Source organism: Triturus cristatus, chromosome 2_2 (assembly GCF_964204655.1).
Source record: "Triturus cristatus chromosome 2_2, aTriCri1.1, whole genome shotgun sequence".
NCBI lineage: Eukaryota > Metazoa > Chordata > Amphibia > Caudata > Salamandridae > Triturus > Triturus cristatus.
The window spans coordinates 793,659,494-793,684,700 of record NC_140582.1 but is presented as its reverse complement, the minus strand read 5'-3'; the positions used below and the strand labels follow the sequence as shown (position 1 = coordinate 793,684,700).

The following is a 25,207-nucleotide window of genomic DNA, read 5'->3' as shown; positions in this document are numbered from 1 at the left end:
CCCCCGCCAGTTGGCGGCCGCTGCCCTGGGGGAAGGGGGAGAAGAGGAAGAAAACTACGACGCCGGACCAACTGAGTGGGAACCCGCTGCCATGACACTGGTCTGCCTGGGCAGTCGGGAGATGGTACCCCGGGCTCCCATCCCGAGCAACACCCGGAAGTACCAACAGTGGGTCATCATTAATGGACGCCGGGCCGAAGCCCTCCGAGACACCGGAGCCAGCGTGACAGCCGTCCGCTGCCACTTGGTGACCCCCGAACAGATCTTGCCTAACGTACTGTGCCCCGTCCGGTCGGCAGACAACACTGAGCTTGTGCCAGATGGCCCGGATTCCCTTCGAGTGGGGGGGGGGGGTAGAGAGTATCGGGCATGCTGAAGGTCACCGTCCGCGACGACGCCCCCGTGGACTGCCTCCTCGGGAACGACCTGGAGAGTTCCCCCTGGGCCCACGTGGAGCGCCGAGAGCATCTGGGGATGCTGGGACTGCCCGACTGGGTCTGCGCAACCACCCGGTCCACGACCGCCCGGGCCATCCAACCGAGCGTCGTGGCTCCCCCCGAAGAGCAGGAATGGCCCGGACCACCAGCCCCCTCCGTCGAAGAAGAAGCCGACACCGAGGCTGGGCCGCCAGAACCCGCCCCGGACAAGGTCGCCGCGCTCGGCCACCTCCCCGAACTCGCACAATGGCGCCAAGAAGGTGGCCCCACACGGGAGCAGTTCCGCCAAGAACAAAAGACCTGCCCCTCCCTCGAAGGAACCAGACAGCAAGCAGCCGCCCAGGCCGCCGGAGACCAGGCGGGGACCCACTGGGTCTATTGGGACAACAACCTCCTCTACAGCGAGCCGAAGACCGCGGAATTGGGGGCCAGCCGCGTGCTGGTGGTCCTCCTCAGGTTCCGGGACTTCCTACTCAATCTGGTGCATGATGTGCCTCTCGCCGGGCACCTGGGGCAGGACAAAACATACAGCCGCCTGGTGACCCACTTCTACTGGCCCCGAATGCGGAAGGACGTGGACCATCATTGCCGGACCTGCCCGACCTGCCAAGCCAGCGGGAAGAGCGGGGGAAGGGTCAAAGCCCCTCTCCAGCCCTTCCCCGTAGTCAACACCCCGTTCGAGCAAGTGGGGATCGACATCGTGGGGCCCCTGGACCCCCGAACCTCACAGGGGCATCGCTTCATCCTCGTCCTGGCCGACCATGCCACCCGATACCCCGAGGCCATCCCTCTCCGGACAGTGACGGCCCCCGTGGTGGGCCGGGCCTTGATGGGAATCTTCTCCCGAGTAGGATTCCTCCGGGAGGTTGTGAGCGACCAAGGCACCAACTTTATCTCGAAGTATATGCGATCCCTGTGGCAACAATGCGGGGTCACCTACAAATTCACCACCCCATACCACCCCCAGGGGAACGTTCTAGTTGAACGATTCAACCGAACATTGAAAGGGATGATCAAAGGCCTGGAGGAGCCCCTGAGACGCAAGTGGGACGTCCTGCTGCCCTGCCTCCTGTTTGCCTATCGGGAGGTCCCGCAAAAATCTCTGGGGTTCAGCCCCTTCGAACTCTTGTACGGACACCCTGTCCGAGGCCCTCTCAGCCTGGTCAAAGAAGGCTGGGAGACCACCATCCAAGATGCTCGCCCAGACGTCTACCGGTACCTCCTGACCCTGCGAAACCAGACACGGAAATTCAGGGAACTGGCCGAAGCCAACCTCGAGGCCAGCCAGGAAGAGATGAAACGCTGGTATGACTAGAACGCCTCCTCCATCGAGTTCGAGCCCGGCCAGCAGGTCTGGGTCATGTCGCCCGTCGACCCCTGTGCCCTCCAAGACAAGTGGACCGGGCCCTTCAAGGTGGTCGAGAAGAAAAGCCCCGTCACTTACCTGGTCGACCTGGAATCCCCCAGGAACCCTCTCCGGGTCCTCCACGCCAACAGACTCAAACCCCACTTTGCCCGAACCGAACTTTGTCTGTTGATGGCTACGGACGATGGGGCCGAGGAAGACTCCGAGCCCCTACCCGACCTCCTGAAAAACCTCCGAAAAGGACGGCTCCGTGGAAGGAGTCATCCTCTCTGCGACCCTGACTCCCGATCAGCGCCGAGACTGTCAAGGACTGCTACACCACTTTGCTGCTCTCTTCTCCCTCACTCCCGGAGTCACCCGATGGTGCGTCCACGACGTCGACACCGGGGACAGCCCCCCTGTGCGACACCGAGCCTACCGGGTCCCCGAGCGAGTGCGGGCCTGCATCCACGCCAAGGTCACCAAGATGTTGGCCCTGGGGGTCATCGAGCCCTCCGACAGCCCCTGGGCCAGCCCGGTGGTCCTGGTGCCGAAAGCTGCCGCCCCCGGCGCCACCCCAGAACTCCGGTTTTGTGTGGACTATCGGGGATTGAATGCCGTCACCAAAACCGATGCCCATCCCATTCCTCGGACAGATGAACTGATCGACCGCCTAGGGGCAGCCCGCTACCTTAGCACCTTCGACCTCACCGCCGGATACTGGCAGATCGGGCTCACCCCCAGCGCCCAGGAGCGTTCCGCTTTCTCCACACCCGATGGCCATTACCACTTCTGCGTGATGCCCTTCGGCATGAAAAATGCCCCGGCGACCTTCCAGAGGCTAGTAAATAAGGTACTGGCCGGCCTAGAAGCGTTCAGCGCCGCCTACCTGGACGATATTGCGGTGTTAAGCAGCCACTGGGCCGAGCACCTGAGGCACCTCGGGGAGGTCCTGACCGCCCTCCAAAGGGCCGGACTTACCATAAAAGCCAGCAAGTGTCAGATAGGCCGAGGGTCCGTAACCTATCTGGGACATAAAGTGGGGAGCGGCCATGTGGCTCCCCTCCAGCCAAAGATCGACGCCATCGTGGCCTGGGAGCCCCCAACCACTCAAACAGCAGTGAGGGCCTTCCTGGGACTCACGGGCTATTATCGGCGGTTCATCCAGAACTATGGAAGCATTGTGGGCCCCCTCACGGAGCTCACATCAAAGAAGCAGCCCAAGAAGGTGCACTGGACGCCCCGCTGTCAGGCGGCCTTCGAGACCCTCAAGACAGCAATGTGTACCGCTCCCGTGCTGCAGGCCCCCGACTACAGCAAGGAGTTTCTAGTACAGACGGATGCCTCAGAGTACGAAATCGGGGCCGTCTTGTCCCAGGTAAACCCTGAGGGGGTTGACCAGCCGGTGGCCTTCATCAGCCGGCGCCTGCTGCCCAGGGAGCAGAGATGGAGCACCGCCGAACGGGAGGCCTTCGCCGTGGTGTGGGCCCTCAAGAAGCTCCGGCCCTACCTCTTTGGCACCCACTTTCGGGTCCAAACCGACCACCGACACTTGCGGTGGTTGATGCAGATGAGAGGCGAGAACCCGAAATTGTTGCGATGGTCTATCTCTCTGCAGGGGATGGACTTCACTGTAGATCATCGGCCCGGCAACGACCACGCCAACGCAGACGGCCTGTCCTGCTTCTTCCGCCTCGGCGAGGAGAACCCCCAAGACGATGGGTGACTCTCCCTGCCTTCAGCTGGGGGGGACGCCTGTTGGACCCGGCCTCGTGGCGTGGTCCCGAACCCTCCTACCCGACCCGACGGGGGCAGCCCCCACCCTTCGGGGTCCCGCCGGATTGTACTTTGCCGCCCGCACCAGCCTACGCGACCCGGCTCGCCCCAACATCAGCCCCAGCGAAGCCCCGACATCGAGGCACCAAGACCCGGCCAGGGGGTACCAAGTGGCCACTCCACCGATCCCGGAGGAGGGGAGTTTCGATGGGACCCCCAACCGTCACTCAACGCCTGGGTTCCATCGCCCTCCGGCCCTCCTGGGCGCGGGCGCCTCTCCCGCTGGGTGTCTGGCCTCTCCCATCTTGGCTCCTCCGCCCCCCAGGCGCAAGGGTCCGAACATCAAAGGGGTCCAGACCTATATCTGGGGCAGCCTCCCGCCAGGACGGCAGTTGTATCCTGTAGTCAAGAGCCCTGCTGATCGGATCGCGGCTGACCCTATGGAGAAAGACTCCTTTCTTGGAACTTGGACCTCTGAGCCCTGCTGACTACGTCGCGGCTCCCCCCCCTCTTGCTGAGAAGAAGACACTCCCGAACCATCGGAGCCCTGCTGACCTCGTCACGGCTCGACCTCGCAGAAGGAAACCATCGGAGCCCTGCTGACCTCGTCGCGGCTCGACCTCGCCGCAGCAATCCCCCCTGAACCGTACGGAACCCCCCGGCTCGAGGATTGAGAGCTAGGCGCAGGGTGTCCAGTACCAGGCTGAGACTGAGACTGTCCCGCTACCCCATCCCAACCAGACTTTGAGACTCTTGGGATCTCTCGATCCACCTGTAAATATTGCCACAGAAATCTGCCTTGCTTACCGATAAAAACGTATAAGAATTGATACCCTGGTTGTGTCCCTGTGTGGTGGTGGGGTTGCTTGGCTGTTACGAAACTAGGAGAAGGACCTCGCTCAGGAGGCTTCTCAGCGGCGCTCGGCTACTCGCCTACGGGACGGTGCTCCTCGGGGTGGTCAGTCCGATACCATCGGGCACCCGGAGGGCGCCCTTCTAACAATAGCGCCTCATTTTATTTTGCGTTTGCAGTGTCTAAGAGCCCCGTTTAAAGAAGACGTTTTCCTACGTTCACAATCGCTCTTTGTTGATTCTTTTGGTTTTGCTGCAACAAACCCAACGACCCACGGCCCGGAGAATCGCGGCGATGTCTCAGCACCTCTGAAGATGCTCCCTCCTCGGGGGCGTTATATGCGCTGCCTGTGAAGGAGGGCTTTCCGACGAGGTATGCGCTGTGCATGCTTCAGCAGGAGCCGTGCCTGCCTCTCAAACTCTTGTCTGGGTGAGAAGGGCAAAGCGGCGAAAAAAAGCCTCCAGGTTACGAGCCTTTGAGGCTCCGTCCAAGCCAGGGAGAAGGAAATGAAGAGAGGCAGGAAGCGGCAGCTGAGCGGGAGAGAGACAGGTTGTAAAAGCGAGAGACAACGCGAGTGGCACAAGGAGAGAAGGCAGACAATGAAATAATGAAATCTTGACTATTTACACTGTAGGCAGCACTGCCTAACTGGGCTCTTGAAGATCCGGTCCTGTTGTCCGATTCCGTGCTACTTCTTATCTACCTCAGACAGATGAAAAGCTGAACCAGCCCTGCAGGGCATTCAAAAGTGTAATCTGCTAATCTAATCGCACTTTAATCTCTGTACCAGGACACTTTGCCTACTGAGCCACCGTGGAGGGAGGAGTATAAAATATATTTTTTTTAAAGCCAAGTGAGGCAGGGAGGTGTGTGGGAACCAACTCAGGCAGTGTGTTGTGACGTAGAGAGTGCAGGGGGTGGGAATGTGATGGGGAAGCAGCATACAGAAAACCAAACAAGAAAATACACACACACACACACACCTATGGAGTGATAAAAAAATAAAAATGTTGTTCCCTGAATCTAAGCAGTGGCAGCCTACAACTCATCCAATTAGAATCATTGTAAAGCAGCCATTCTCCAGGGCAGGAACAGCGTAAGAAGAGGAAGGGACACCTGCCAGACTGGGAACACCTGTAAAGGTATACAAGAAGAGTCTTGTGGTGTAGCAATAGCATAATTGGAAGGAGGTGGACACAGAACAGATAAATCAAAGACTTGATAGCATACAGTCAAAATTCTGGTACAGCAATCAGACCATAATATCCATGTATAATACAAGTAACATTGGGATAAAAGGCTTCAACACCCCCCCACCCCCCCTCCCGTCGGAACACAGCTTCCCGGGCACCCACACAGCCGCACCCGAGTACTTCACAGGTCTTTAAAAGACCATTTACTTGTGAAAGAGGCTTTCTTGTGTTTCCACCCCTTCTTAGAGCCCCTGCATCTCCACTCTACATATTGCTGGAAGAATCTCGACCCCCCCACGATTTTTTTAGTAGGACCCCCCTCCCCGACCCCCACTCTCCCCAGCCCCTGAAATTTGGCTCTACTTGCGCCTCTGGTCACAGTGGAGTTTGGTGGGTGGAAACACTGAACAGTAGCCTTTTTGTAAAAAAGTAAGAATACTTAACACCTATACATGTAATTTTATGAAGGTTAAAAACTGAAAAACAGTTCAGTATGAAGACAAGCAGATTAAACAAGCATTTGCAATAAAATGGGTCTCACATTTACGCGAGTTTAAGCTATTGGGCATTGTAAATGAGTGCCTTTTATTTATGTTTTAAAAACGAAAAAAAACGTAAGGCATTGTCATTTACAATGTCAATCGCTCAAAGTTGCGTAACTGCGAGACCTATTGCATTGCAAATGCTTGTTTTATTTTGTTTCTTCCCGTATGTTTGAAACGTCGACTTTTCTTCAAAAATACGTTTACCCGTCCTGATTGCCATGTGGCTAAGATATTTACAGATCGGCATTTGTCACGTTGCGTATGTAGTTTACAGACAGCATTTTGTTGGCTTTCGTCATTGTTTTATTTACATTTTTCAGATCAGCATGCCTCTGCATTTGTTTTATTTGTAGGAATGGGGAGAGCCGATGCCGAGACTTGAACCCGGTTCCCAAGTTCCAAAGTCGGTAGCGCTAAATGTTATGCCACAGCCTCTCTCTAAAACAATTTTTTTTGTGTTTTTGTCTTTCTTCATTGAGTTACCCTCCGACCATAATCCCAACCTTAATCCCTTCCTCCTTTTTGTTTCCCTGAGCGCCCCCACTGTGTACTCAATGTCCTGGGGGTCTGCTTAGGTATGATTACGAGCAACCCTAGCCCCTTCGTAGATGAACAGTAAACCTGGGCTCTGCACCTTTCCCTTCACTTCGCCTGACTTGGAAAAACAGTGCATGCGCAGTGAAAAGTGGCTTCGGCTGCAGGAGGACGGGCTTGTAACCGCTCTTTAATTTTTGGGCGCTAGAAACACCAAAGAATACTGTTGGGGCAGTGCTACTGCCACCAGACGCAAGGAAAGGAAGTCAGGAGTTGGGTGTACCGGGTTGGTCCCCCTCCCTACGATGCTCGACCACTTCTGCTCCTCACAACTTTGTTCGATGGTGCTAGACCACCCGCTTGGTCACTAGTGTGCCGGCCACCGGCCTCTCCCTGCGTTACTCCGTGAGCCTGATCGAATAAATAGTTATGTATGTGTGGGTAATCGGCATGGGGCCAGCATGGCACTACACATGGAAGACCGCTTCTTTCAGAGCACATGTGTCGTGCAGTGGAGCCATGTGTTGGAGAGAACTGCTTCCTCTTCAGTTGCGGGGTTTAGCAGGTTGAAGAGGCTTTCTGGTGGCTGTAGTCTAATACTTTTCATGTGACACGAGTGGGGGACAGGTACTGTCCTGCCGGTTAGGTTCTCTGTTCACTCCCATGAGAGGGCCCACATGGCTTTTTGTTGTATGCGTTTTCTGTGGTCCAAAACTCAAAGCGTTTTGTTCGACATCCCATCTGCTTAAGATATTTAAAGTACCGGGACCATCCCTGTATTGTTGTTTTCAAAGCATGTGATTTCCATCTACATTTGAATACTTTGAAAAATGTTTTGGGTATGTTGGCCCTGTGTAAGTGATCGCACGTTCTTTTATTTTTTTTTAGCATGTGTGCGTTTGGTCTTGTTTTTGAACATGTGCACTCGCATTACTGTATATGAATCTTGAGTGACCTAAAGCTATGTCAAACCCTCCCTCCTCTGCCCATGCCCTCTGACACATACTATAAGCTGCGATGCTGCTCCAAATCTCTATGCGTGCATCTCATGAAAAATGTGCACGACAAATGTTCCACTGTCCAGATGGCTTAAAAGTACAAACAATATATGTTGTTGTCAAACGGGATCATGTTTATTGTTTAACTCTTTTTATTCACTTTTGCTAAATAGGAGTATCAGAAAAGGAACGTTGAAGTGCTCTGAATGAGAACGTCTTTAGGATATCAAAATATAGTTACATTAAACAATCCCCCTAACATACCCCCTCCTTCTCCCACCCACCCCAGTACTCACTTACCAAGGACAGAGTATGTTCGCATCAACGGAAATTCAGCATTGGATGTTTACATATCACTCGTTGCCAGGTCGGGAGGGGGGGGGTTCCGTTAATTTGAGAGTCCGCAGGTATTTGGGGTAAGTGAGCTCCCAAAATTCAGTGGATAGGACTGTGAGAAATGGGTGCCATATCTCCCCAAATGAAGCCCTGTGAGTGAGGAAGCCATTCTCTCCATCCCTAAAATATACCAGAATCTGTGGAGCCACCCCTGATAAGTCTATGTTTCCGGAAGCCCAGTGGGCAAGGATGTTCTGAAGTGCTACCCCCAGTGTTAGTCCCATTTGCCTCCCACTGCAGGATTTGAGCAGAAAGGTTAGGGGGTTGGGCTGACCCAAAATCGTAAAGGAGGGTAATCTGGATATTTGCGTGTCGAAATTTAGATCTACGTCGTCTAGGAGTTTAGTCCAACAGTCCGTTAAATGAAGGCAGTCTCGCAACAGATGGAGCTGAGTGCCTGGGGAGCCGCAGCCACGCTAGGAATCTGAGCTTTGCTCTGGGTTTTCCCTGTGGAGGCGTACCGGGTTCAGGTGCCAAAAAGTAACTACCTTGTTGGCAGTCTCTATATATGTTGTGTTTCGGGCTGTGTGCCTCGCCCTGTAATTGATCCCTCCCCATTTCTTTGTGGTTCTAGTTCTCCCCAATTCCCCCTCCCAACTTCTCTGGTTAGGAATGCTCAGCGATTGGGTAGTCTGGCATAGAAAGGCATACAAATCTGAAGTTAGCCTTTTATCAGTACTTTTGGTCACCAACCATTTTTCATAAGGTGTAAGCTGCCTGCCCACCGCGGAGCGATTAGAAGAGTTTAAGAGCTAGTGTATTAATTGTGAATAATGCATTTTTTTCAGTCTCAGGCAAGTTGTATTGTTGTCACAGTTGGGGAAATGTCATTCTCCCTTCTACATCGAAGAAGTGGCCCACATAGCAGCATGTTGTCTGACGCCAGGCCTCGAATGCCCCATGCTGCAGACCTGCAGAAAAATCAGCATTGTCGAACAACTGTGTCAAGGGGGAGGGAAATGAAGTGAGGCCCAGTCGAGTCGCTGCCTTATCCCAAACCTCCATGATCGTCTTAGTAACTGGGGACATTTGCAAGCTCATTCGCCTATGTGCTTTCTTGAGGAAGGGTACCTTCCACAAGGGGAGTCCTCCTATTGCCTGGTCTTGTAACAGCCAGTGTTTTTCAGATTGGTCTCTGCTCCACTTCAGGAGGTAGCATAGCTGCACCGCTTGAAAATAGTACAGAAGATTGGGCACCCTCTAATCCCTGGCTCCCGGAGGTAGATAACTCCGCTCCCTGCGCATTTGAGGTCGAGCACCCAACCACACAGGTTTAGTTGCTTCTGCAAAGCGGGGTTCGTCCCTTTGGGGGGTGTGACCGGTATTGTCTAGAAGAAGTATAGAACCCTAGGGCAGAACGGTCATTTTAAGGGCAGCAATGCGCCCAAGCCGGGAGAGGTGGTGCCATTTCCAGCTATTTAAGTCCTCCCTGATCCGGCGAAGTAGTGAGTTGTAGTTTATGGTTGCGGTTTGGCGGATCATGGGGGTGAGTTGTATCCCCAGATAAGGGATCGTTGTGTGGGTCTACTGTATAGGAAATTGGTCCTTAAGGCGGGCCAAATGATTACGAGATTTTGATAGGGCTAGTGTCTGTGATTTATTGACGTTAATTCAGAAACCTGATGCAGAGCCGAAAGTGGGCAGTTCAGCTAAGATAGCCGGGAGGGCAGTGCTGGGGTTAACCAGGGAGACTAAGACATCCTCTGCATATAGACTAACAGTGTGCTGTTCCCCTCCCCCTCCCCCCCCCCCCCCCCCCCACCTCCCCAGAAACGATTCCTGTATTTTCCGGGGTGTTTCTGCTCCGCTGAGCCATGGACTCCATGTAAAGGGCAAACAGTAGGGGCGTTGGGACATCCCTGCTTGGTGCCTCTATTGATGGGGAAGGTCGATGATGTGACGCCATTAACTCTGGCTGCTGCTGTAGGTGAGCTATAACAGCTCGTGCCCAAAGCCCGAAAACGATTTCCAAGTCTAAAATGAGAGAGAGTCTGCTCCAGGTCCTGCCAGTGCACAAGGTCATACGCCTTCTCAGCGTCTACCATAAGCTGCCGGGTCTCCCCCTCTGAATGGTTAGCTTTATCTATTAAATGGAGGATATGCTTTGTATTATCACTGCATTGTCTTTGAAGGGGGGTATGAATGGATCCCGGGCCTGGACAAGAGTTGAGCAACCTAGTGAGAATATGGGCTAAAATCTTGCAGACGGTTTTGTACTAGAATTGCCCAATCTTTTTCGGCCCTGGGGATTTTTATGGCTTCTGGCAGGATATCGCCGAGATAACCTCTTCCAATTTAATCGGGGAGTCTAGGGAAGCTGCCTGTAGTGGAGTGAATCGGATCGTGTTCGCTCCTTGCAGATAAGAAGCGATGCACTGCGGCTCCAGGTCTTGTCCCGAATAAAGGTCAGCGTAAAAGTCTCGAAATTCTGAGGCAATAGATTTACCGTCTAGCACCTCCTTACTCTCCGGTGTCTGCAGGAAATGAGCACCTCCTTGCTGCCACTGGGCCCTTAGCTTGTTAGCCAACAACAGTCTGGGTATATCCCACCTGCCCCCACCCCCCTTATGTAGAAGGAATGTTTTAACCAGAGAACAGCGTAATCCGTTTTGGCTAAATCCAATCCTGCAAGTTGAGTGCACGCAGCTTGTAGTTGGCACCATATTCCTAGGAGCTCCAGTTAGACTATAGTTACTATGTATTTGTTCTAACTCTCTAACCTGACTGATCAGCTGGTCTCTCTTTTCTTTGCTGGCCTTATTATTTACTGCTGAAATGGCCAAGAGCTCGCCCCTCACTACGGCTTTCAGGGCCTCCGAGAGCATGGAAACGGAGGTCTTAGGGGTGTCATTGAAGTCTAGGTATGTTTGTATTGCTTTTGTAACCTGTGTAAGGGATCATATTTAAATGGCTGACTAAGCTTGCTGGCAGGGCTGTCTCGTCAGCCGCGCTGGTTGCCTTATCAGAATGTGTGTTGTTTTAAGGGGCAAAGCCAGAAAGCCACGCCTGTCTGACCTATTTAAATGCCAACTTCATAGCTGCGGGGAGCTGTAAATGCATCGACTGTGGTGCGGATGGCTTCCTTTTAAAATAAATATCCATGCAATGCGTTCTACCGCATCCTCTCCCCTTGCTTCTGTATTTTGTGTACATAAATGCCCCACGCAGTAACTTCACCACTAATTATAATTTTTAAGGGTTGCAACTGGTGATTGTGTTTACAGCATTTAAACACTGCTGCTCGTGTTTTTTTCTACTCTCTCCATGTGCTTGACACCATCGCATCAACCCATACCCACGTTCCTTTCCTGCAGCTCCTCCTCCCAGATGATAACACCACTCTTTAACTCATGAGGAGCTGGATGGAGGGTGACTGTACATGAGGTCACTTCAGTGACACACACATAAATAAACTCTTGTGCAAACTACTTAACTGGCGGAAATCCCGAATAAAGCACATACTCTTGGTGATCATCCCAGATTATGGTTGGATGAACTTTTAAAGCAGTGATCAAGCATTGATTAGCGCACCCTGAAAGACAGACACACAGACACACAGACAGACACAGACTGACAGACACAAACAGATACTCTCTCTCTCACACACTCACTCTCTCTCACACACACTCTCTCACACACACACTCTCTCTCTCACACACACACACACACACTCATACACACACACACACACAAACACACAATCACACACACTCTCACACACTCTCACTCTCACTCACACACTCTCACTCTCTCACTCACACTCTCTCACTCTCACACACACACTCTCACACACACACTCTCACACACACTCTCACACACACACTCACACACACACACACACACACACTCTCGCACAATAGCTCGACTGTCTCTGGCGGCACAGCACCCATGATAATGTTCTGCAAGGCTATACACTTATAAGGTCCAAACGGCGAGACCTGTTGGCTATGCCGATGCTAGTTTCGTTCAGCACTCCATGTATCTTCTTGCTCCCTCCCTGTATACTGATCCCCATCGCTTACATCCTTGTTCCCTGCATTCTCATTGTTGGTCTTCTCCCTCCCTTAGCCCCATCTCGTCTGTTGCGTCCCATGTACCACTTACCTATTTTAAAAAAAAATATTTTTTAATCCAGGTCATCTTGTTCCCAGCCCCTCACAATTTGTTCTCATCTATTTTTCACCTTAACTTTTTGGGCGGGGCCACAATATGCAATTTGGTAACAGCCTCTCATTTCTATATAATGCCCTTTGTGTATCTATTCTTGTGTTTTTTGATTTATCGCTTCAAGATGGGCATCTGCGATAGCGGAGCGGTAATTTAAAGGCAGAATATCTGCTTTCGTGTACTTGCATATGTGTGTTTATGGTTGGTAGTCAATGCGTATTCCTGCAGTATCATTCTGCGATAGGTATTTTGTCCCTTTTTTTTTTTTTATTGCTGCGGACTATTTTTTTTGCAAATTCTGTTAAGCATCTGCAGCAAGCACTGGCAAAGGCAAAATGTCAGCTAACGCCTTTGAAAGGGGAGACCTTTTGGCTTTTCCAGTGCTTTTTTCTTTCAGCACTTCATGAGGAGTGTGTGTATTGTGTTCCCCTCTACCCCATGTGCTTGTTTTCCCTTCTCATTCCCACACACTTTGTGTTGCTCCCATGTACATAAGCCATGCAAAAATCTTGCACCGACCAGACTCGTCCGTTTCTTAACTGCCCCTCTGTCAGCTATTTCTTTGGACATCTTTTCCCTACTCACTATTTTGCCCCTTAAACTTTGTAATGTTTCTTTATTGAAAGACCCAGCAGCTGCAATTTGTTAGTAGGTTGCCCTATTTCTATACTGCACTTACACACAGATTTATTTTTGAATGTATTGCTTTAAAATGTTTTGCATATGGCTGGGTCCAAACTGGAATGGCATGGTGAGCAAAGAAACAATGGATTTTTGCCCCGCTGTTTGTGCTGGGGGTGTTCAGCATTCCGTCCATCACTTGTTCTTTTTGCATTCGCTGCCCTTAGTGGGTCGGGCATGCCTAGACGTGGATCCCGTGCTCACTATGCCACTGGAGTCAAGCTAGCCTGGCTGATATGGGGTGATACCCCGAAACCCGGTCCAAGGATGCTTGTTTCCTGTCCAGGGAGGACGTGGCCTGGAAGTTAGGGCTACAGAGTCCCGACTGATTTGCATATGGCTGGGTCCAAACTAGAATGGCATTGTAAGCAAAACAATTATTTATTTAGGCACTGATCTCTACACTTGGGGTGAATGTTTGACATTGTTCAGCATTCTGGACATCACTTGTTCTTTTTGCTTTAAAATGGCCATCTGCACGTGTCGTGACCAATTCATGCGTTGGTCATTGGTCATCTTGACTACCACCCTGCCTCCAGTGCAAGAAATTTGCTTTGTCATGTAGTGTTTTTAAAGGGGCCATGTGGAAATGGCACAGTTTGTCCCTAAACCCAAACACCCATTAAAGAATGAACATTCTACAATACCTATTGTTGGTGATTAATACAAAGCATTTTATTATTAGGGTGAGCACTCTTAAGGCAATGCTATAAGCTTGGTTTGCACTACTGACAGTGGTTCTAGTATAAACATTTGCAAAGTTTAACATTATGAGGTTATGTATAATGCTCCCAGAACACTCTCTGATTATATGCAAATACTTGTATAAACAAACAAACTATTATTTTTTTGCTTTTCAAAATAAAATGTTCCCCAAAAATATATGCAACTAGAAAAAAGTTTTGTATTAATCTACTATGAAATTTTAAGTACTATTTGTTTGAAGCAGCGTTTGGTAAATCATGCTTGATGCATGCTCGTATTTCTAAAACATTTAATTGAAAACCAGAGTACAACCAGTTTCGACAAGATCGACAAACATGAAAAAAGCAAGTATTGTTAATGCCAAAAGGACTGCTGTTGATGGTCAGCCTTTCTGTTTTGTCAAAGCGTGTCTCTATTTGACATAGTTACTGTTGTGGGAGCTGGCAGCCCTCACCAGTGTAACAAAAACATTGGTTAAAAATAAAATTATTTGGTCTTAAAAGCACACATTACCAATGTAGTCCCTGGCACTGAAAGCCACCACTTTTTGTGCTAAAATGCTCCTTGTGAAAGAACAGAATACTGTCACTCACAGTGAAGCCAACCGATAGGAAAAAAAACTGGATGGAAAGATAGCATTTTAATATAAACAAAAGTTCATGGTTAACACCAGACCTTATTAATCTCCCAATTCTTAAAGAATGCAACAAAAGTGCACCCCTGGAATGTCCTAGTAGTGCACATTTTCAACTTTCATGAATTCACAAGAATTACAGATCTAGTCCTCCCTTTTTAGGTCTCGCCTACGCAGCGCGCATGCGCTGAATAGGAAAAAGACCTTTAGCCATAGATTCAGTTTTGCTGCCAAAAACGTGCACGCATTACATTGCCTTCAATGGCAACGCGTGCACGTTTGGCGATTCCCTTGCGGGAGCGAGCTTTGACAGATGGTTCCTGCTTCCTCCCGCAAGGGAAACAGGCCCCGGCCCCCTCCTCTCTCCCCTCCCCCTGCTGCCTCCTCCTCCTCTAGGGTGACCAGAATTTTAAAGCCAAAAACTGGAACATTTCCCAAAAATAGAAGGACTACAATTTTTATTTCAACCCAGCGCAAAGAATGACGGTGCTCCTTAGCAATAAATTACAGAAAAGGCAGTAAGAACATACATAAAATGCTGTTTTTAAAGCCAGTAGCATGCCTGTTAATTACATTGCTTTCTTATGACAGCTGCTAACTATCCTGTCTTTGCAAAACATAAAAAGATACCTCTTACCATTTTCAGCCAACCCTCTGTAAAAACCAGAACATGGGCTTAATTTCCTGTAATCTGCCGGGACAGCTGGTGAAAAACGGGGACTGTCCGGGCAAATCCGGGACGCCGTGTAACCCTATCCTCGTCTCTTTTTTTTACCTAGTTCAGCGCGACGCACCCGCTTGTTTCCAATTGTTAACAGCTCAGAGCGAATGACCTGCTTGTTAACAAATGTAGGTGAACATTGTGCGGTAAAAGGCACCATTTGCCCAAATTCTTTCAAAATTAGATGCTCACCAATGCTGAGTGCATGTATCCTGGAAAGTGCCAGCACAAGTAGTCCTCTTCATATTAGCAATGTGTAGGACACGGACACGTCACGGAGGATGTAGATATGGAGGGGGGGGATGCCACCGTATGTCGAGGGAGTTCCCGGTCAAGAAGTGAGCAGGACTGCAATTCAAAGCAGTACCAGAAAAATAATTATCACACCCGTCCCTAGTGGACGAGGGAGCTTAGGATGCCTACATCCAGAAGGATGGTGGGCGGAGGGTAGAGGAGGGCTGGATACAGCGCCTAGTTGAACATGTGTATAGACCGTTTGTATACTGCATGGGTTTAACCCTTTCTACTTAGGTTTCACTACTAAGTGACCGTCCAGCATAACTCTGCGTGGGGCCAATATTCAGCCTTCCTTTTTGTTCTGTGAATGGAGCGAGGCTTCTTTCAAAGCTTGTAAAGAGGAAGAGGCAAAATGATTAACGATACAACATAATTGTGTGGAGATTTTGACTAAAAAATCTACGGAAAATAAAAAGAGAAATAATTAAATTGTCTATCACTTCATTGTTTGGCACATTTCGGAGAAGCATTATTTCTCTCCTGTGGGCTTCTTTTCCTTCCTGGGGCAGTCTTTGGTGCCATGCAGCCCGAAAGCCCCTTCCGTCCATTCAGACTCGAAGTGTGTGTGTGTCAGCCGGGCTGAGACAGATTCCCGGCACACACACAGTTTTTGAGCTTCTGTGGGCTGGCGCACCCGAGTACTTCACAGGTCTTTAAAAGACCATTTACTTGTTAAACAGGCTTTTTTGTTTTTCACCCCTTCTTAGAGCCCCTGTATCTCCACTCTGCATATTGCTGGAAGAGTCAGCACCCCCCAAAATGTTTAATAGATCCCCCCCCACCCCCCCAAATTTAGTTCTATTTGCATTGCGCTCCCCCCCCCCCCCCTAAAACGTTTAATGTTGCATTATGCCTGGCGGCTCTTCTCTCTTGCCGCCAATTGTGTAACGAGTGCTTTAAATGAGCCGGTACTGTCAGGTACTGAGTATCGGCACTTTTTTATTTTGAGAAGGAGAGTACCCTCACTTTTCAAGGGAAACATAATATTTTCAATTGGAGAGTACCGGCACTTCTCAGAAATAAGTAGGTACTCTGGCACAGAGTACCTGCATTTCTATTTTTCCATTTCAAGCACTATGTGGACTCTCATGAAAGCAGCACGTGCAGTGGCACTGTAAACGGATGTGAAAGAACCGTAGAACCCCAATTTCAGCTTCCTAGTAGTCCAAGTTTCCGTACTGTGAGGGGAGTAGTTCCTGTCAGTCTCGCAGGGGTGTGGCCACACAGCTCACTCAGACTCACCAAGGGGCAGGGCTCAGCACTCTTCCTCAAAGGGTTGGACCATGGAGGGCCAATGAAGAGCAGCTGACTGCTGCCTGCGCTCCAGATTTTGCTGAATGGGAGGAGCTACAAGTTCAGAGCTGGCGCTGCGCTCTCTCACCCGGTTGCTGGCAGTCGGTCGGGCTGCTCAAGGACCATGCAGTTAACTCCATCAGAACCCGCACAGCTTCTTACTACAGGCTGCTCTACGCCGTCAGGATTTTCAGTCACTCCCCTTCCCCGGCGGGGGACGAAACAACATGCAGTCCCTACTTTTCGTCCATGGGTTGGCCATTGAGTATGCCTCCACCAGCCCACATCATGCAGACAATCACCGCCCACGGCTACATTAATCGTGCTGCAGGCTGTGGGAGTTAGTAGCCTGCAGGCAACTCCCCTACACCGTGTCCGCCCAGCCTGCTGCACTCCCTCGCGCGTCCCGCGGGCGGCAGAAACCGCACCTTCCTTGGGATGCGCATCTGCCAACGAGAGATGCGCAGACGTTTGATGAGGCTGAAGCTATCGACAGACATGAACGGGCAGAGGGGCTGGGAGGAAGTCAGTCAGTCACGGATGGTCAACTGTACCGCTTCCGTATTCGCCCCCACGTAGAAAGAAGCTTTGGGAATTCTACAGATTCCCCATTCCCGTGGCTGCACACACCCGGATGTTCGCTTCTGGTTACCATTCACTGATTTTAGTAAGGCCGCTTATTTATTGCACAGAGCCCTGTAGGTCATAAACTCCAATAATGATGACACAGTCCAGGGTTGTGCTTTGTCGGTGCCGCTTAGCTGCTCTCATTTTATTGTGCGGCCCTTTTTGGAGATCTCGATGCAATGTAAGATGTACTGTCACCGAGTGGGGAGAGGTTGTGGCCTTATGGCCAGAGCTGACGACTTTGGACCAGGGGAACCAGGTTGGAGCCTCGGCGTCGGCTCAGCTTCCTGTGATTCTGGGCAAATCACTTACTCTCCCCCTGGTTACCAAAATTGAATGTGTCCTTGTGTAACGTAATTGGTACTCACGTAAAGTGCTCTAATACCTTCGTGTCGAGTTCGCGCTATAGAAATCTGCAAAAGAACAAGCATTGGCATAGCCAATAGGTCTCGCCTTTGGGACCTTATAAGTGTTTGGTTATCCAGCACAATATCCTTGGTGCAATAACATGAACTGTTGCATGGCTGAACACTTATAAGGTCCCAAAGGCGAGACCTATTGTCTATGCCAATGCTTGTTTCCCCTTGTCGAGAGTAAATTTCCAACCTTTCTCTATGTTGGGAAAGGTAAAAGAGGAGCTGGTGGAAACCCTTAAACATTCAAGTTTGCAGGTTTGCAAAGACTCAAAATAGGCATTCCAACCCTGGAACTACAGCTTCCTGGTACTTCTAAACCTGCTATAATATGAGGCCTGGCATAATCAGATTTTTATTTCTCAGAAGTCTCATATAATGAGATCACTGCCATAGTCAACTCACCGCATAGCAACAAAGAGACAATTTTTTTTTTTAACAGGACAAGTAGATTTATGAAGCATCCTGTCCAATGGACAAGTAAATGGTGTATTAAATTCCACACCATGAGTATAGCTAGTCATAGCTCAATGAACATAAGTAACTGGCTTTTTAGGTCGAGGACCGTCCGGTCTGCCGAAGGCAGAACCGGAAGTAGGAGATTTAATGTTTCTGAGAGTGGCTCCTTAGCCCGCCTCTCTTTTTGCCTCTCCTCCATTGGCTGGCTTCCTAAACGGAGGCCAGCCATTGGAGGAGAGAGCCGTCCCTCCAAATAGGCTCTGTCTTTTTCAGATTCGGGGGCGTGCTCCTTGCTGTTCTTTCCACTTTTTAGCCACACCCTTTTTTAGGCGTGTTTTTCTCTCCTCCAGCCAATGGCAAGAGGAGAGAAAAAGAAACACGCCCCCGAATCTGAAACCGCCGCTGCGTTTCTCCGAGGCATTTCTTCTTCGCCTCGGAGAAAGGCGGCGGTGTTCATGGCGTCCTCTCCCCCTGCTCTTGGTTCCCCTGTTCGGCTGTCTTACGTCTGCGAGCGTCGCATCCACGGGCCGTTTGTTGTTGCTGCTTTCATTCTCCTCACGCAGGTTGTGGCGCAGTTGTTGTGTTGTGCATTAACAAGGAAATGTCGCCAGTCTTAATTCCGCGTGTCTGATTACGGACGGTGAACAGAGTCGATGAAAGAAAACCCTTTTATGGCTTCAAGGGAAAAACGTGCTCTTCAAGTTTTAAGACTGAAAGAGATTGTTTGCATTCTTACAAGGATGTATGCTACCACTAATCGTTGATGGCCGGGCTGCCGAGTCATTCAACGAGGGCTTCACTGCCCAGGGCCCTAAAACAGGCATGTTGTTTTCTGCCGAACCCAACACGCCTGAACTGCGAGCAGCAAACATCCCCTCCTGCGTGATCCAGCAGGGGGCAAAGTCAGCACAGATCCAGGGACGCCAGGCGAGGGCAGGTACTGAACAACCAAAACCAAGGCACTTACACATCCTGATGCCCACTTATACCCGGGGCCGCTAGAATTATGCAGCATCGGAGGACCGAATTATGAGGCATCGTAGATTAAGGCGGTGTAGATTAAATTATGCAGGAAGAAAAGGACAATTGTGTGGCTTAATGAGTCATATCTGTGGCAATATTGTTTCACTATTTTGTCTAACATATAGTAACAGTGTGCAAATCCTTCACCTTATTAGTGCTAGTTTAACGCCTGCACACAGCAATCAGCAACTGAAAGGGGAGTAGCTACACTTTCTGTTGCTGTAAACCACCGTGTGCGATGCTTCATTGGTACCCCGAGATCCTCTGTGCTACAAAAAAGCCCACTTTTTAATTCTGCAAGTGATGTAAAGCCATAAATACGTGGACAACGCGGAGGCCGCAGAAATGCAAAATTCCAATGCCCTGCTGTGCTCCCCTTACCCACAATCACTGCAAGCAACCACTTATTCAACCTGCCCAAAGCCGGCAGTCTGCAGGCTCGAATCGAGGCTGGGCTGGCCCTTCTGCTACTCTGGCATTTCCCAGGAGGTTGCAGGCTAGGCGGCTACTTTCAGAGCAGGAAGGGCTGTTGTGGCCCAATCATGTCGCCATTACCCCATTCCGGTTTGGGCCTGGGGCAATATGAGGCTGGTTTGAACATTCCTGGCCCCTGAATTTGCATAGAGGGCTTTGTGTAGCGTACTGCAGTCTCTGTAATACTTCCCAGCCACCGATAGAAGAGACAATTTAAACACCATCTTGAAAGTGTGACTGGAATACAAAAGAAAATGTCAGAGATGGACACCAGGCACGAAGGGAAGTACAGTTTCAAGGCCAGTGCCAGATGGAATAGGTGTAGTCCTTCTTTGCTTATCACAGATTCAGAGACAGGTTGGACTAGGCCATTCAATTACTGGGGAGGGGCACAGGGGCGAGACTACACACCTAGATGTCCAATGTCCTGGTTGACCGAGAGGCGATGAGCTTCCAAGCCAGCCAGCAGGGCACGCACATGGCAGCACCGCTCCATAAGGCATATTGGTTCCGCTCAGTAAAGTATTTACCTCTCACCTAATGCGAGTGGCTGATTGGGTGTATCCTTCCTACCTCTACCATGCCAATCGATGTATTGAACTGCATGAGGGATTACTTTACAACAATAATCCTCTCTATCCACCCTTACTGGCTTCCCTCTGTAGTCTCTCACTCTAATATTCTAATGCTGCCTGCATCGGTACATTAAAAACAGGCCTATTGGCTTTGCTGGAAATGGAACAATATTTACTCTAAAGTCGAATTAGGAGGTTGAGTCATGGGGAGTGGAGTCATTAAATGCAGCGCCGTGATGCGTGGAGTGAATGACAGCAGCAATAATATTTAACAAACTCTGTCCCCAAAACTAGGCCAAATTCCGTTCCGCTCGCGGAATTTGCGGAATTTTCGTAATTTCGCGTTCCGCGGAGAACGCGAAATTGCTCAAAAGTTTGATTTCTGCGATTTCGCGAAATTTTTGCTTGTTCGCGTTCTCAAAATGCGTGTTCGCGAGATATTTCTCCCCGAGCACGCAAACAGCAATTGTGAACAGGAAATGAGTATCGCGAACAAGCAATTCCGCGTGTTCGCGGAATTTCTGCGTGTTCGCGGAGATTTTTACCGTTTCGCGGAGATTTGCGGAACGCAATTACGCAAATTCCGCCCACCCCTACCCAAAACACGGCAACAAAGAAAAAATGTGATAATAAAGCATTCCCGGGTCGCAATATGAATCATCATAAAATAGAATAAAAAGTTAATGTGCCCACTAGAATGGTTAATGTGCCTTCGGCAAAGCAGAACGTGTAAGTGACAGATTTAAATTTCATGTAATGCGGCACAGTGGGTTAATACGTTTGCTGCAGATATCCTCATTTCACCTGCTGGTCGTAAGTTACAATCTTTGTAACATACATCCGTTATTTATGTGCTCATGTAATCTGCTAGGCATCACTTTGAAACCCCGCTGGTTTAGAGTCAATATTTAGTTAGTCTAAGGGTCATAATGTTTAGTAATAAACATATTATTAAAAGCCACATTATCCAGTTTGCATTAGGTGCTATGTAAATTATTCAGATTAGTGTACTTACACACACAAATGCACTGAAAAACATATCTCGTATAAGACCTACAGTGTTGTGAGAGCCAAACACTCATTAAATCTGTTTAGCTCCAAATAACTTTTGAACTTGGACGGCGGGACATTCTTTGTTTCTCATAAATGACTGCTGAGTTGGTCAGAGAGTTACGATGTCTCAACTGTGATTTGTTTGACACCATACTTCTCCCAGGAAGAATATCTCTTGGCCAAAGGAACAATATTGTCTGTGAAGTGAGGCAAATCTGCTGCCAGTTTCCCTGGAAACGGAAAAGCATATTTAAAAGGCGTAGGCATCGCTGCAGATGCCCCGATGTAAGCACATTTCCATGGGACAATACAAAGGAGGCCACACCTAGTTCCTATTTAAAAGTAATGGTGCACTTTAGTGGAGCGGCTGTGGCGAAGACCGTAAAGTCGAAATCGAATTGCGATGCAGTGTATCAAAAGAACACTTAAAGATGGCTGCCGTATTTGTCTCGACAAAGGGAAGCAAGAGAATTTGTTTTTTTACAGTTTTATATAGCGCGAATTTGATCCAGAAGTGTTGGAGTGCTGTATGTGATGAGCACCAGTAACATTACACAAGGACACATTCATGTTTGGTAGGCACAGGAAGAATAAGTGATTTGCATAGAATCACAGGACATTGAGCCGATGCCAAGACTCTAACCTGGTTCCCCAATTACGTGGTCTGTAGTGCTCTCTTTGTGTTGTGTTATTGGTGATTTAAATTTGCATGGTTAGCAGGCTGACTCCTCTTGAACCGTGATCAAGGCTACAGCCGAAACGCGTTGGGACTTAGCTGCATCTCAAGGAGCAGGAGTCCTCTAACTGAGAATACAATATATATATATATATATATATATATATATATATATATATATATATATATATATATATATATCCCTCCAATTCATGCGATTTGTTTCTATCACAGAAACCGAGCCCAGATCCATATGCGTGGTTGAAAAGTTTTATTATCGTTACATGGCAAACAAAAGCCCGACGCGTTTCGGAGCAGCCGCTCCTTTGTCACGGGTCCACGCATATGGATCTGGGCTCGGTTTCTGTGATAGAAACAAATCGCATGAATTGGAGTGATATTGAGGTTCGCTACCTCACCGGAGCCCGCCGCCACTAAGAGGCAGAGCAACGCGAGTGAACTTGGGGATATATATATATATATATATATATATATATATATATATATATACTGAAAAAAAAGGTACAGGCACGTTATAGTTAAACTCAGATTTCACTTGTACAAAACCTGTGAAATACAGCAGTTATAGTTGCCTGAGCTATAACTTACACCCCACAATGCACTGCTTATTACATCACTGATGACATGGTCAGTGACATCATTGATGACATAATTAAGGGGTGTGTTTTTAAGAGATTATGGGTGTTAAACATATATGCTAACCTACTACAAAAGTTAATTTAGTATACTAGGTGAACTACTACTGAGTGATACTACTTCTAACATATATCAAGTGAGTAGATGTGTGACTGTATGTATCCTTGTATGTATGGGTGTGTAAGTGGCTTTATGGGGCACCTGCAGCGATGCCTACGCCTTTTAAATATGCTTTTCCTTTCCAGAGCTCGCCACCTGGTGAGAAGTGTTCATTAGGGCTCTCTATCTCACTACCTCACTCTCTATCTACCTCACTCTCACTACCTCACTCTCTCTATCTCACTACCTCACTCTCTCTCTGCTAATGCAATAGGTATCACATATGCAAAAAAAAAAGCTAATGCCAATAGAAATGACAATGCCATTTATTTAGGGATACTAAAATGATAAAAAAAATGAGCAATACCAATAGCTCTACCTATAATATTGCCGAGACCATTGCATTGTAAATGCTTGTTTCTTCACTGTACTTCATCGCCATAGTTGAAAAGTATGCAGAGCACATCTTGAATTGAAAGACTGCACACTTCAAGAGCTCAGCTTCCACAAAATAAAGGTTTTCATTTTTCACTTTGAAGTTTCCAAACCTAATGTCTGTGGCTTTTGTGTTTTTTAATGTGAATGAACGTTTCAAAAAAGATAGTATTGTTTTACTGTGTGCACAATGTATTAATAAAAAATGGCTCAGTGGAGAAATGGGGACTTGCATAATTGCTTTTATGGCCTTTCGGTCGAAATAAAGTTTTACCAGAGGAAAGTTTTACTAAAGGAATTGTTTTCTAGAGAAAACTGTACATTTGATTCAATTTAAAAAAAATGCTTGTTCAATTTGATTGACTTCTAATTATTCTTTATTAAAAATATTTCATCTTTTCACTATTTTTCAGTTTTATTTGGTTACGCAACTACAGTTATTCCTAGAGTATACACATACTATGTGTCCACAGCGCTGTTTGCTATTTTTGGGCTAAGGATGCTTCGAGAAGGTTTAAAGATGAGCCCTGATGAAGGTCAAGAAGAGCTGGAGGAAGTGCAAGCAGAAATTAAAAGAAAAGATGAAGAAGTAAGTCAATGTGTTTTTACGTTTATGGAAAATGCTGGATAATACAATTCCAGTGTGCAGCCTTACTCCTGATCAACTGCTTGAAATAATTGCATCTTTTATTCCAGAGATCTGCCTCCTTTTATCTCCAGTTGATTCATTTGCAATTTTGCAACATTATTCTGCAAGCTTTTTGAAGTCCTGGAACTTTCAGGGGGTGAATGTTAGTGATGTCTGTGCTGCCACGTGTTTTCTTCAATGTGATAGAAGCCATGAAACTAGCTCTCCTTCTCTCCAACACAGACCAGTGAGCCCATTATTTTGACTGTTTGAGATACACTGAGACTAGTATGGCAGCCCTGTGCTGCAACTGAGGTCTTCGTGTCAAAATATATATTTGCTGAATAAATGAGATGGGAGTAGATGTAGTTCAGCAATAGGTCACTCTAACTTGGAATCTTGCTTCTGAGAAGAATTCAGTCAAAGTAGTTGTTACTCCAGGCATGAGAAATGAGCCAAAAACGGTTTTATGGTTGTGTTGTATGGGTATTATGATGGATAGCCTTGTAGATGAGAACTAGGTAAAGGATAGCCTGAGTACATTTCTGGTTGGCCCCATCTACTTGGGCCATCCTGTTAAGGAGTCTGCACAGCTTCCCCTTATTGATGAAAAACTATATTAATTTTATATTCTACTTATTTGATTAAGTATTTATCATTGATTGGTGATGAATATTCTAATGGGAGTGGTAAAAATGGATGGTTGTTCGGTAGGACAGTGCAACACCCACTCACTGATTCTGGTATCAACAGTTTAAAGCACGCTGAAGACAAAGTCATGGATCACGTCATTATTCTCGAAGGCAGGAAAGCACAAGGGTTCTGGGTGTTCCAAAACATTTAACCCGGGATTGTTTACTCTTAAATCAGTAAAGTTTCCAACTGGAACATAAAACTATCTGTGATTAATTAAGAGATCTGTGGCTAATTACAGAACTCCTATGGAAATGTTAGAAGCCTCTAAGGAAGAAAGAAGGGACTAATTGTGCAGGAGTCATCACCAATGAAACTTTTTTAGGTCAGGCTTGCCAGCAAGGCTATCTGCAATACTTCAAGAAGACAAGTTTCAAAGTCTGAAAGTAATGATGATCGCAAAGGTTCTTCTGTAAAAATGAATTGTTTCTTTACCCGTCAAATGTTTATTTATTTTAGACTTCTGTCCAAGCCAACATGTGTTTTGTAACATTAGTAATACCTTGTCGATTAATCAGGGCTTGTATCAATACTATAACAATTACAAGGTACAATTTAATGAGATGTGGGAATGAACTCCAAACTGGTTTGTACAGACAATTCAAAAATATAAAATGGGGCAAAGAAAAATAGTAAGAAAAAGGATTAAGAAAGAAAAATTATAAATTTACAACAAATAGTTTATCCAAAACAGATTGAATTTATCTAATTCAAGACCAAATTAAAATATTGAAGATAAAGGTGCCTCAGAGAATCAGATAATTAGAATAAATAAAAGCAAGGTCTCAAACCAAAGAGATAATCTGTGATGAACAACATG

General features: G+C 48.1%; 1 protein-coding gene across 1 annotated transcript in view; it reads left to right on the top strand.

The window, feature by feature from the left end:
* Positions 1-25,207, top strand: part of TMEM165 (transmembrane protein 165) — a 279,341-nt gene that overhangs the window by 207,553 nt on the left and 46,581 nt on the right. Inside the window, exon 3 of the mRNA XM_085642083.1 lies at positions 23,480-23,655. Coding sequence (XP_085498209.1) covers positions 23,480-23,655 — 176 coding nt within the window. The remainder of the gene's footprint in view (positions 1-23,479; positions 23,656-25,207) is intronic.